The sequence below is a fragment of the Fragaria vesca genome, linkage group LG2, assembly GCF_000184155.1.
Source record: "Fragaria vesca subsp. vesca linkage group LG2, FraVesHawaii_1.0, whole genome shotgun sequence".
In the NCBI taxonomy this organism is placed as follows: domain Eukaryota; kingdom Viridiplantae; phylum Streptophyta; class Magnoliopsida; order Rosales; family Rosaceae; genus Fragaria; species Fragaria vesca.
In genome coordinates, this window is record NC_020492.1 from 33,013,042 (window position 1) to 33,026,192 (window position 13,151).

Below are 13,151 nucleotides of genomic sequence, written 5' to 3' on the forward strand. Positions count from 1 at the left end.
CCCTCTAGCATATAAGCATGACAACAGAGCTTGCGCAATCCATGACCACATTGATAAGAGATATCTGATTACCACTAGTTAGGCTAGAAGAAGGAAAAACAAAAAAACAAAGAAAAAATAAGAGTTTCATTTAAACTAGATCATGCAACCTAACCTGTGCACCACCACGACGAGTTAGTATCTGATAGTTACGAGTCAGAATAGCTTTGTAATATTCTTTCTGCTTGTTGCTTAATTCGATGCGTAATATAAGTTCTTTCTTAGGAGGAAGTTCTTTCATGACATCTTTTTTCACCCCTGCAGTACCAATTACCAATTTCCACACATTTCAGCAATTTTTTTTCTTAGAATGAAATTAGAGGAAACAATTTAAACATACTATAAATCACTATACATATTGAACTTTAAACTGAACCAAAAAGGAAAAAAACTACAGAAAATACACAAGGATGGATGTGTTCAATGAGTATCAGCGACAAATTTTTTCACCTCTTTAAACAATCTAAACTATTATCTTTCATGAAATGCAAAACTGAGAATTAATGATATAAAGTAGTCCGGATATTCATGACATGATAAATCCAAAATAGAACTACATAAAAAGAGCTCTCAAGAATTCAAACAGTTGAAGATCGAAAATCCAAAATTATTCTGAGCCAAAATTTCAATTTTAGTCGGGATTTCTTCAAAAGACAAAAGGAAAAAGATTCAAATAATAAAGCAAACACATTGTACAACTATAACTAATGCATCTAATAGGAAATCATATGTGCACAAGTCATTAGTAGGGCAATGTTATGCTTAATAAAGTTCTGAATTTATACTTCTAAGAAGATGAGGAGCAAGTATGTCATGAAGCTTGGAAATCTGCTCTTCCTGATTTATATCCTTAAACTCTTCCTGGAATTCCTCTAGACTTGCAAACTGCATGTAAAAAGTAGAAAAGAGAAGGTATGAAATACAAAAAGGCTTTTATTTCCATTAGCTGTATTCAATTTCATATAGTGCATGGCCCACACTCACCTTGGCAGCATCAAGGAAGTGCATAAGCATGAAAAGTTCGTCCAGATTGTTCTGAAATTGTACCCAAAAAAAGACCGCGAGTAAGTTGGAATGAATAACTTTGATGTATGTAACTAGTTTATTTATGTCAGTAAATTCATAATAGAACACAAATAAGCTGACTATTTCTTGCTAAACCCAGGAAACCATAAGGCACAAAAGGACGATTAATTAAGAAACAAATTAAATCAGCATTATGCCCAAAAAGGAAGTGTAGAATGTAACTAGAATATTTCAGTCTTATCAGATTGAGAGATAGTTGTTAGAAATTAGAAAGGGTAATATAAGGAAAAGCATATCTGTCACACAAGACTCTGCGTGATCAACCTGAAGAGGAGTTCCAGTCAGAAGTGTGCGATGATCAGTTGAGTACTGCTGTAATGATGAAAACAATTTTGAATCTTTGTTTTTGAGACGATGTCCTTCATCAACAATCTACATATGGATGTGAGCATTAGGCACCAACCAAATGTTAAGATATGTATGGAATGTACGTATTATTATTTTTTGGTGAAAACAGAAGTGCACATATAGAGCACCAGAAAATTACCATACACTCCCACTTTATCGGTTTCAGTGATGTAGAATCAGAGTTAATCATCTCATATGATGTGAGAAGGACATCAAACTTGATCCTATCTTGCTTGCTTTCCCCAACAACCTGACCAGATTTCTTTTTCTTGATCTTCTTGTGATTTTTGGGGAAGTAAAATTCGTATTCCCGAATGACCGCACGGGCTTGGGAAGAGCCAGAGTACATAACCTGGACCAAATGAACTTTTATTAAGAATCACATTTGACTAATACATAATGATACATAATATGAACATTTTGTGCACTTACAACATTCATTTGAGGTGCCCATGTTGCAAATTCCCGTTCCCAATTTCGTAAAGTTGAAAGAGGAGCCACCACTAGATGTGGACGGACTCTCTCTTCAAAAAGAGAGGCCAAGAAAGCTATACTCTGTATAGTTTTGCCTGCAACAAAAGAAATCCCATGCTGTTCGTGAAATTAAGCTATCATGAAAGAAAATTTATACCACAGGTAAAAATGATATATATACTGACCAAGTCCCATCTCATCAGCAAGTATCACATGAGTTTGTTTGGACCAGGAGAAACGTAAGAAGTTCAAACCTTCAAGCTGATAGGGATGCAGTGTACCTTTATTTAAAACAAAAAGCACTCAGCTGTCCATAGTCAAAATAATCACTGAGGACGAGCGAAGAAAACCAGATTCAAAGTTCATAACAGACAGAAATTGTACCTCCAGAAAGAAATTCAGGACTGTGTTCAAACTGTTGAAACTCTTTATGTTTCTTTTTTGATTCGGGAGCATCTTTAAGACTGGTCTTCTGCTTACCAGACAATTTGTGAGATCTAGACTGAATTCTATGGAATCTCTCTATTTCGGACTGAAATGTGGAGATATCAGCTTCTGATTCCCAATAGCATTCATCGTAAGGAAGTTCTTTCCACTTTACAAGATATTGCTTCTCATCGTCACCCCTGCAGAATCCAATAAAAAGCATTACTGACATTCTATACTTCTATAGGCATACGGCACTGATGTCTTCCCATTAACCTTCTCATTTTATTTGAATTTCAAATGATATGAAGCATTCAAACATTTCGGTGGGAACATTATATTGGTATGCAATAAACAAAAGAAGGTAGAAACTGGACCTGCAAGCAAGGACCCGGTCAACAGTTGTCCATTCGGGTCGAATGGCAACAAAATCATCATCTGTATTATTACTTGAAGAAGGTTGACGATGGAAATTGTTAACCTTCTGCTTCAGACGTGGGTATGTCTTGAATGCTTTATTAAATTCTTTCTCAGGAACCCTGACAGAAAATCAATAGGCAGGTAAATGGGAATTCTCAAACTGACAATTGTCAAGTAAAACTAGCTCACTTCCCAAAATGGATATACAATTGCCAGAGTAGTACGAAAGAAACCCGCTTGCATTTAGAAATGGTTTTCAGAGAGATACAACTTTATTGTAAGCCATCCACTATTCTTAAAGAGAGTCTAAGAGATGAGCAAACAGAGTTAGCCCCTATACATAGCGATAAGCTGAAACCAATAATAAGTTACCATGTGCAATGTAGATATGATAGTCCCTTCCACTTCACAAGATATTGTTTCACGAAAATCTGGTTTGTAACCTGCTTTAAGGCATCACCGGCAACAGTAGGTCGCATGGCGCAATCCAGAATCTTGTCAATATCAATCAGTGGGCTCACCTGCAAACATAGGAAATTTGGTTCTCAGCCATCACCGAAGCATATCATCTGTAGCTGGTTTAAATAGAAGCAAAAGTAGGCAAAGGAAACATACACATTCCGGACAGCGCCAGCTATCAGGGGGAGGAGCCTTTAACGGGGGAAGTAAACACTTAGCATGATATGCATAGTTGCATGTTTCACATTCAATAAGATTTTCGCTTTCCCCACACTCTTGACAGGAATTATCTTTCTGCACACCCCAAAAAAGAAGCATAAGAAAATACTTGTTGTGATTTCAAATTGAAACAAAATATGGCAACACGACAGATTTCAAATATTATCAGTTATCGAAGAAGTTATAAACAAACCACGTCAGTCCTGACAATCTTCTCAAACTTCTCCTCAGCTCTTCCAGGTTTTCCAGTCCCAAAATCGCCATCGTCATCAGATTCGTCAATATTATAAATTGGCTTTCGGTCTGATCTAGTGCGCAGCCTCTCAACCAAGCTACTCATATTCTGCAGAGTCAGAGAAGATATTGAATCAGCATTCAATGATGCGTGTGTTGAACTTGGAAATGCTCTTACCGGCTTAAGCTATATAATAAATTAAATGGTCCAGTAAATGCAGTGAGAGGCCAAACCCAACTACCTACATAGAACATGTAGTTGTTTGGAAAATTATGTCAATTCCCCCACTTTCTGTTTGTCAAAGATTGTTTTGTGAAAATGATATGCCTTATAAGCTCAGCTTCAGGTACGCTCCTGAAGTACCTGAGCAGATATCATTCCCTTCTATTGACTGATCAGTCTTTCTCAGTAGGAAAGAGAGATTATATACGTATTCCCAATTCATCAACTACTTTTAACAAAAGGTAATATTATCTTTAACTAAAACGGTACAAAAAAAGAAGAAGGTAAACTCTCATGAAATAAACCAAAAAATCTGTGCATGAATTAATTAGATACTAGGCCTGAACCAAAAGGGGAACAAGAAAAGATCGTATAATCAACAAATAAAGAAATAACATTGAATCACCTGTCTCGTTATTATAGAGCGGTTCTCTTTCGAAAAAACATGGATAATTAAGGCAAAAGGAATTGCAAAGAGAAACGAAACAATACTGCTTCAAGCATACATGATTACATCAAACGTAACCCCGAATGGTTGCAGCTAACACATGAAGGCAAATACACACGAGAGCACATAAACACATACGCAGATATATAGAACAGCAAAATTAGCTGATCAGAATAATTCATAACAATCCCTCATGATGTTATTAAAAACCAACATAACTCTGTCATTCTAGAGCAACACCTCAATTTTCAAATTGCGAACCAAGAACAGAAAATACACATGCATATATGAACTAGAGCAGCTGAAAATTCAAGTAACCGAGTCCACATTGAACACAGAAATCAAGAGCGGAGCATCATAACTGATATACAAAACGCTAAGATCACATGGAAATGACGATATGTGAAAAGCACGAGTCCAATTCGCCGGAGAAACCCTAACGGACAGCGAATTGGGACCGTTTTTGAAGAGTTTCATGGACAGCCGAATCAGAATTGGGCCAGCATTGAGACCTGGTGAGGTGGTGTGTGTGTGAAGGAAAGGTAAGAGAAGCAGAATGTAAAGGGAATTAGAGAGAGTTACCGGAGCTCAATGGATCTGAGGACCTCCGAACGGTTGCCTGAATTCCCTGAACCCCGAGAACCAGCGGGTTAGAGAAATTGAAACGGAAAGGGGTAAAAGGTAATATATGAACCGAGAGACAGTGACCCTGGTCACTCGAAGATTTAGCGTGAGACTGTTTTACCGGATGGGTTTATATAGCCTCGGCATGTAGGTAAGGGACTAAATCGTCTTTCTCTCTTTCTTGATGGCCGGTAAGAACGAGGTTTCACCTTTTGGTTATGGGGATGAAAATATAATTTGATGGAAGCACATGGGTTGTGAAGTGAATTAGTGATGATGGTACTTGGGTGCCATGTTTTACCATGGATGATAGAAATGTGATCATACGAGTACATTGTGTTGTTTTGTGTACTAAACCCTAATGGACATGTAGTTGGCTTTTGATTTATTTTGTGGGTTTGATTAGAGTAACTGACTAATGGTTCTGACGCGGATGTTTTATTTTGGTACGAAATCAGTTTTGTTTGTGTTATGAATGAGATTCTTACTATTAGGGTTTGTTAGAAGAAGTAGAAATCTTACGTGATAGAAGTTAATAACTAACTGTGCATGATCGTGTGAGTTTTATTATGTGTTCAATAAACTTGTGTTCGCTTTAATTAAGAGATATTACTTGTTATGACGTTCACGCGATGTGTGTTATGTTTACACGCGCGTGTCCTTTCTTGTGTTGGTTATGTTACGTGCGTGATAAGTAACATGCATGGTAATTGTGATTATAAACCAAGTATAGGCGGTGTCAAGATTTGACACATCCCACTGAGGGAACAGCAAATATCAACACGTGTATGCATGTTAGATACGTATCTTATCCTAAGATATTGATATTTTGCTTATAAACGTTTAGGTTCTGATATAGAACATTTTGTTTGCTTAGCTTTAATGATTTCTCAAATTTGAGTAGCACTTGATGTAGTACCTTAAACAACAGTACAAACTCACACGTTGATATAAACGATTGAAGTAATCTCCATAAATGTTGTAGACTATGTCAACTTAATTGTAAGGTTTTTCAAATCGAATTTTAGTATTTTGTTCCAAGTAACACAAATGCATATTCTCAATACTTACAATTTTATGTTTCATGAAATCCGTAGCACATGTGAGAAATTTACTGACTACACAAATAAAAAATAAAGTTGAGTAAACTAAAAAATATATATGAAGTTCATGGGCAAAAAGAAATTACATGTAATCTCAATGGACCGTTTTACAAATATCCAAAAATTGTGAAAATTTGTGCATGTAGGACAACTAAGTTTCAATAAATAAGGCAAACTCATAGCTCAAATCGGATTTTTTAGCTTTTAAAGTGTAATCAATGCCCCCGGATATGTTCAAATATGAAAATAATGAGTTTACCTTTTATGTTCATATTTGAAACATAATGAGTTTTCATTTTATTGCATTAAAAATGATGAGTTTTCCTTTCATGCCTATATATGAAAATGATTAGGTTTCCTTTCATTCTCATATGCCAAAAACAACAATGTCCTTTTGTGGAATATGATACAGGTTAATCCTGATAAAGAAAACAAAATACAGGTTATCTACAGCATAATCTCATAAAAATCATGAGGCCTGGATTAAGAAGCTAATCATGAGCATATCCAAAGTTCCTATAATACAATATCTAGAAAACTCACCAACCCCCTTCCATATTTAGCAAATTGAAAATAAGAAAAAAAAAAAAAAAACCAATGCGGTGAGCGTGGATCGAACACGCGACCTTCAGATCTTCAGTCTGACGCTCTCCCAACTGAGCTATCCCCGCAGCTGGTATTCCACATCTTACAGAACACTTCAAAGAACATCGGTAATCCAGAGGCCGAATATATCATGTCCAATCACAGATGTTACTCTGCACTATTGAGGTTTTTATATCATGTCCAAACTCATATGTTTCACTCTTCAGAGGTTAAGATTACATGCCAGTTTTATTCACACGGCTCAGAATGCTAGAATTCAAGCGCAAGAAATCCAACTGTATGAAGTTTTGCTCTCGTTAAAGACCAAAATACAAAATTTAGCATTCATAAAATGCCAAAGGACTCAAAAGCAAGACAAGAAAAACAACACAGCCAGAAAGGGCAGCAAGCATCTTCATGTGGATTATGCAGCTTCTTTACAGGAAAATTGCTCCATTTGTCCTAGCAACTCTTCTTTCAAATGCCTGAAAAGCATTTCACAAATCTAAACTAAACATTCTAAAGCTACTGTCCGGCGCAATCTGACTGGCTGACTCTGCTTTTGTTTATAATAAAAAGCCACAAATAAAATGATATAACCTTCCACTGTAAAAAGATGTATCAAGTATACAAAGAGTGCATGTCATGGGGTGATTAGTCTTCAGAATAAATGGTTGGATGGAGCTGAATGTGGCAATCATCGAATGAACCCTTTGACAAAGCAAAAAGACATTTGAAGCAAGTAAACAGGCCTTGTATTCCCCATTGTTCACATTCTCAAAATCGGTGAAGAGTAGTAGCTCATATCAAAGAATAACTATCTATGTACCTATCTGTTCAGAGGCTCTAATTGAACTTCCATCCTTCCTGATGTACCATTTAGACTCAACAAGTCAACAGAGTCATCTTCCTCATGGTTCCCCAGTACCCAATTGCTTCTGCCAACACTTCTATCCCTCCTTCTTTGTCTTTCACAGTATTCCAGATATATTACTATCACAGCACAGATCAAGAACCAAACTATCAAAGCCCAATTTAGTCCCCCAACATTTTCACCGTCATATCTATCACCTAAATGCCGCAATCCTGTGAAAAGTGCTCCAAAACCTACTACTATGGCACTCCTGCCACCGATCACATGAAGATACTCCCACATAAGCCTTTTAGAGGAAACCTGCTCTCCGTTATTTGGTCTCTTTGGCCTTAGGTATGCATTCACTGGTTGCATACATACCAAAAATATAGCCGTAGTTCCAAATTTAACATGTAATGAGCCGAAAAAGAAACCACGGAGCTCAGCAACAGCAAAAAGCAGGGCAAGTAGAACGATTGCCAAACCTGAGTACTGCAAATATACATGAATCCGATACCAACCATCACCCTTAACATGTTTTAAGTATCTAGCAGCCAGTACTCCACCAGGAAGCAAGATAGCCCAAGCAAGAAACATCATAAATCCATGCACGGCTAACACTGGCTGCAAATCCTGCTCTGCCTCGGCAGAACCACGCATAAGCAGCACCCTTATAGGCCTACTGCTGGTAACAAAATGCATATTTTGATCACTAAGATGATCATCTGACCATGTAGCACCCATTGCCCATATAACTTTAAGAGGAGTAGTTGGATCGATTATGTTTTTGCACTCAGGCTTATCGCTCTTACCACATGATGGTTTCAAAGGACGAGTGAACTCGAATGTAATGATCCCATTTTCTGACCTGCACCTCACATATGTCAAATTCTCATAAGTTGGATGCACACTCGAGGCATCCTTTCCATCAATCCAGTAAGTATTTACCCGCCCTTTGCCAATATTATCAATCCAACCCACATAAGCATAGTTGTTCACCATTCCCCTACCAAATCCTATTGCCAAGAAACCACTTTTTTTCTCACCCCGGACTGCAATGGATATAGAATCATGTGCCAATGTCCAAAATAATGTAACTTGCTGATCATCCAAAATCACACTGTTATTATACATATCCGGCAGACCCCCATCAACCACCTGTACCTTATATCCCATTTTCTGATCATAAAGAGATTGATAGTACACTAGGTCTGGGGTATTCCTGTCTGGTGCCCAAACTAACTCCTTGGGACTGGCTTGAACTCCTTGAGATTCCGGTCCTCCAGCATAAATAGTCTCACTTGTATTCCTCAGTGTAGCATTCCCACCAAGAGGATCTGAAGTAATGTAGAGAGCAACATCATGTCCAGCTTGTATTGAAAACGTGACCGGCACCCCTCTTTCTACTCTCAACACCGGAGCCTCTTTCTTGTTAATGTAAAGAACCTTGGAAGGGTTAGGAGGGTCTGGATAATGCACTGCCTGCCCGGAAGTAACCACAAGCGGGGCCTTTGCATCGGCAATAATGAGATGCTGATCCTCCTTGTCTTCGGCATCTATAGGACCATAACAGTCATCCACATGCTCAGAAACATTCAGCTGCAAATAGCCATAAGCCACATCCTGGGGTCCCCCATGGTTTTGGGGAAGATAGTAAGGCTGAAGAGTATCCGGTGGCCTGATCGGCCCCAATGCCCAAATCACCACCATTTTCTCAGTATGGTTCACCACTACATCATACTTCTGATCAGCAGATTCCAACGGCCTCTGGTACCTGATAAACGACACCGCATCCCTCCGGTGGCCATAAACCAATTTGGTATTGTTCACCAACCCATTCGGGGCGCTCCCTTCATACATTATATCAGGGCAGACCCCTTTGACAGAGCCGTCCTTGTACTGGGTGCACTCGCTGTACTTTGTGATGTAAAAATCATTCACAAACGGCATTCCTTCCTCATCGAATCCGGCGACGGCCACGTCCGCTCCGAGCATAATCTGCTTAGTAGCTTTCGGGGTGGCCCACCCGAAAGCCATGTAGTTGGTCGACCCGGTGGCAGCCTCCAGCCCGATATCAATCACATTCTCCTCAGGACGCAATGTCCATCTGATCCTAAAACTGTCAGACAAACTCTTGCAGTTCACCAGCATAGTCGGCTCAGTATGAGCCTGACTGGTCGCATTCCCTGAATCGCTCGCCGGCGACGGAGAGGGAGCCAAACCGGAGCTGCGGTTGACTACGTCGCGGAGCAGGATGTGACCGAAATCGGAGGAGGTGGGGAGGTCCCAGACGGCGAGGACTTGGATCTGATCCCAGGTGACATTGTCCCTCAGACGCACAGTGAAGGTTGCGCTTTTGTAGGTCTGGTTGAGTTTCTGGTCGGAGACGACGAAGCCGGAAGTGAGGTTGTTGAAATCGGGGGCGACGGCGCCCCACCAGTGGACGTCGGAGCCGGAGAGCATGTCGAAATTGGAGACCTTGAAGGAGCAATCGTCGAGTATTTTGATGGAGCCTCTGAGCTGGTGCTGGAGCATTTTGAATTCGGATTCCAAGTTGACGAGGGGGCTGGTTTTGGGGCAATCCGGATCGGCATGGCAGAGTGTGAGGAGGAGAAACCCTAGGAAGATGAGGGTGGCGGGTTTGGGAGGCATGAGAGGGGGTTATGGAGATCCAGATCAGATCGGATCTGATCTTTTGGGTTTGGAGAGAGTTTGGGATCCAATCAGAATCAGCAGTTTGTGTGTGTGAACAGGAATTGAAAGGGAAAGAAAGAGATGACGATGATGAGGTTGATCGGAGAAAGGTGGAGGCTCGGCGTTGATGCAGTGTTGTTGGGTAAAAGAGTAAGAGGAAAATGGAGTGGACTGGTTGCGTGTCACTTCCTAAAAAGCGGGTTCGCCACGTTCTCTTCTCTCTGGTGCAACAATTTATTTTAGATCCACGAACCATTTGGTATTGCTTGCCCAGGTGTTTCTCACTTTCTCATATACATGTACACCTCGTATGTTTATACGTTTTGGTAATTTGTTGTGTATTTAAGGAATTGGGTTGTTTTTTACCTTCTCACTTCTACAGACTGAATAAAATAGTTCTAGAAATATATGCTTCGGGTTATAATTAGAAACTAGACATATAGTCATGGGCACAAATGAAACGTGTTTGATATGGTTTATTGGTTACCTACCAAGAAGAATACCATATATACAGGTAATGTGGCTATTGGAAAAAACAAATTGTTTGACAATGTCCTATGGGGACGTTATTTACAGAAAAGAAAGACCTCGATGCCAATATTTAAGCACTTCTGTTTGATCTTACGTTAGTAAGAAATCCACCAAACAGGCTGTGATTCTCATCGTCAACGCCGCCCAATGTGGAAGCACAATCCAATCAGACACCAAATGAGACTTCCGATTGGCCTATCAGCACAGACAAGCACTTCTTAAATCTGATAACTGACACAAGTGCTGGAGAAAACTACAAAGCTTTCCGGTGTAGCAAATTTTCTAGATAACTGTTTCCTTGACATCTTTAGGCGCCACGACATCTGCTAACACTATACTTGTTCAGCTACAATGTTACCAGGCAATGTTTTGTTTGCAGTACTGTGCTGCTCAGCAAATTATAAGACTCAAAACACCTGAAAACCTTGCTTCCCGTACGAATTTACAAATGATAACAAAGCTATTGTTGATGTTCATACATTTTGGATTCCTGTTAATGAGAACAATGATGAACCAAACCTTGTTATACAATATGCGCAGTTGTGCACCATAGAAGATTCCCTTGGACCACACTCACCACGCATAAACTGCTGCTTCTGCCAGTTTCCTTCCTTCTTGTTCATGTTATACACCAGGGATACAAAATGAAGGTATCTCACTGCACCCCCGATACATGCATACAGATATTTCAAGAATATACAAGATCAATGATAACTGATAAAAGAACAACCGGCACCTTATAAATGCAAAATTACAATCCAAGAGAACCAAAGAACAAGAATGCATACGCTTCCAAGACAGATATAAAAATGCACATGATGATGAGAAGAGGGAAAGAGCTAATTAAGTACACTGGGATATAACTCATTGAAACGGAAACTTTTATTGAAACACTAACTGCAATAATTTACAAGAAACTCAACGCTACAGAACCGGTTAAGGTTTCAGTTACAAGCAAGCATAGATGACAAGTTAAAACTAGAACAACAACTCTTTTGCGAACAGTGTACAAGGAAATGCTACATGTCTCACACAATAGTCTACAAATATTCATCAATCTCTTTTGACAATTATTTTCTTTCAATTAGTACTATTCTCAACACCCAGACCGTACAGAACACCTGCATATTTCTCGGTCGAGCCATTGAAGAAGGAATCCCTCAATTTCCTAAAGGTGCAAGCTGTAAGCAAACTGTCGGAGCCTGCTTGATGGCACACACCAATTCTTTCCACATCCAACAGTTCTGCAAGCTTGTTCAACCCACCATGGAGGCTGTTGCAAAACTTCATCATATGCTTGATATCATACACCAGTGGGAAGTACATCTTGATCAAATCAAAGAAACCGGCTTGTGTATCAGGCAAACTCCTACAAGTCAATAGCTTGAGCAGGTATCCAAAATCATACCCGCTATGGAAGGTGACCCAATGCACAGCATCGTTCAACACAATCCCTGAAGACATCAAAAGCTCAGCAAAACGATTCACATCAATACCCTTCTCGCTGTTCTTCTTGAAGTCAATCCCACATTGACGCAACAACTCAATCGAATCAGCGGCAAAGATGTCCTCGGTGACATTGAACTCGCGGAAATTGAATTGCCAAATGAAGAAGTTTTCGGTTCCACAGGTAGGAAGGTTCCCATTCTCGTCAGAGAAAGTGAGGCCCAACTGAATCAATTTCAACATATCAACATTGTCTTTCAAAGTCTGATAGTTGTAATCACTGATGTTCTTAAAAGCCCCAACAGGGCGAAGAACAACCCCAGGGAACTCGGTATCCATAGCAACATAGTTATACTTGTCAACAATACCACGGATAATATGGAACTCTTCTTCAAGATTATCATTCCACACCTCCCGGATTCGAATCGAATCCTCTTTTGGCAAAATTGACATTTCCAATATACCAAATTAAGCAACACAGCGACCAATACAGCCAAGCCCAGATCTTTAAACACAGCCTAATCGTTCACGAACGAAACCCAACACGAAAACCTCAACTTGGTTGAGAAAGTTTCTAGCTCTGAACCAGATCTAGACCCAACCCAAATAAATAATATATAAGCAGACAGAAGAACCTCAAGAACCTGAAGTGAAGATCTTTCAGCGAGTCAAGGATTGTAGTCGGATCTAAAACAGAGAGGTAAAGAAAGCGTGAATTAAAGAAAGAAAAAGCAGAAGTAATAAAGTAAGTAATAGTAAGAAGATGGAGTGATTGGAGATCTGACCTTGGACGTGTGAGATTGAGGGATGAGGAGAACGGATCTGGGAGTTGGGAACAGTGATATGGGGTGGTCCGGCTAGGAAGAGGAAGGTCAACGAAGACGAAGGCGGAGGAGAAAGAGGAGGGTGAGGAAGAACGTGGCTTGAGAGACCTTTACT

At 39.7% G+C, this 13,151-nt stretch overlaps 3 protein-coding genes and 1 non-coding gene across 4 annotated transcripts in view; all 4 read right to left on the reverse strand.

The window, feature by feature from the left end:
* LOC101294140 (CHD3-type chromatin-remodeling factor PICKLE-like) overlaps nucleotides 1-5,098 on the reverse strand; it is a 12,194-nt gene extending 7,096 nt beyond the window's left edge. The window contains 15 exon segments of the mRNA XM_004291895.1: nucleotides 1-40; nucleotides 43-64; nucleotides 155-297; nucleotides 825-924; nucleotides 1,024-1,074; nucleotides 1,390-1,497; nucleotides 1,613-1,825; nucleotides 1,906-2,042; nucleotides 2,133-2,228; nucleotides 2,332-2,573; nucleotides 2,751-2,912; nucleotides 3,166-3,314; nucleotides 3,409-3,546; nucleotides 3,665-3,814; nucleotides 4,959-5,098. Coding sequence (XP_004291943.1) covers nucleotides 1-40; nucleotides 43-64; nucleotides 155-297; nucleotides 825-924; nucleotides 1,024-1,074; nucleotides 1,390-1,497; nucleotides 1,613-1,825; nucleotides 1,906-2,042; nucleotides 2,133-2,228; nucleotides 2,332-2,573; nucleotides 2,751-2,912; nucleotides 3,166-3,314; nucleotides 3,409-3,546; nucleotides 3,665-3,811 — 1,748 coding nt within the window. The 5' untranslated portion in view covers nucleotides 3,812-3,814; nucleotides 4,959-5,098.
* Nucleotides 5,099-6,701: 1,603 nt separating this feature from the next.
* Nucleotides 6,702-6,774, reverse strand: TRNAF-GAA. Its single transcript has one exon. It is a non-coding gene; the product is annotated as a tRNA-Phe (tRNA).
* A 279-nt stretch (nucleotides 6,775-7,053) lies between these two features.
* On the reverse strand, nucleotides 7,054-10,193 carry LOC101293071. The gene has a single exon (XM_004293193.1). The coding sequence runs from the start codon at nucleotides 10,191-10,193 to the stop codon at nucleotides 7,518-7,520; it is 2,676 nt and encodes an 891-aa protein (XP_004293241.1). The 3' UTR covers nucleotides 7,054-7,517.
* A 1,434-nt stretch (nucleotides 10,194-11,627) lies between these two features.
* Nucleotides 11,628-13,151, reverse strand: LOC101295595 (probable CCR4-associated factor 1 homolog 7-like). The gene is made up of 2 exons (XM_004291900.1): nucleotides 12,998-13,151; nucleotides 11,628-12,899 (listed from the first exon to the last, which is right to left on the reverse strand). The coding sequence occupies exon 2, from the start codon at nucleotides 12,663-12,665 to the stop codon at nucleotides 11,847-11,849; it is 819 nt and encodes a 272-aa protein (XP_004291948.1). The 5' UTR covers nucleotides 12,666-12,899; nucleotides 12,998-13,151; the 3' UTR covers nucleotides 11,628-11,846.

Excerpts from the sequence above, each read along its gene's own strand:
- LOC101293071 (XM_004293193.1), bottom strand. The coding sequence starts at position 10,193 with ATGCCTCCCAAACCCGCCACCCTCATCTTCCTAGGGTTTCTCCTCCTC.
- LOC101295595 (XM_004291900.1), bottom strand. The coding sequence starts at position 12,665 with ATGTCAATTTTGCCAAAAGAGGATTCGATTCGAATCCGGGAGGTGTGG.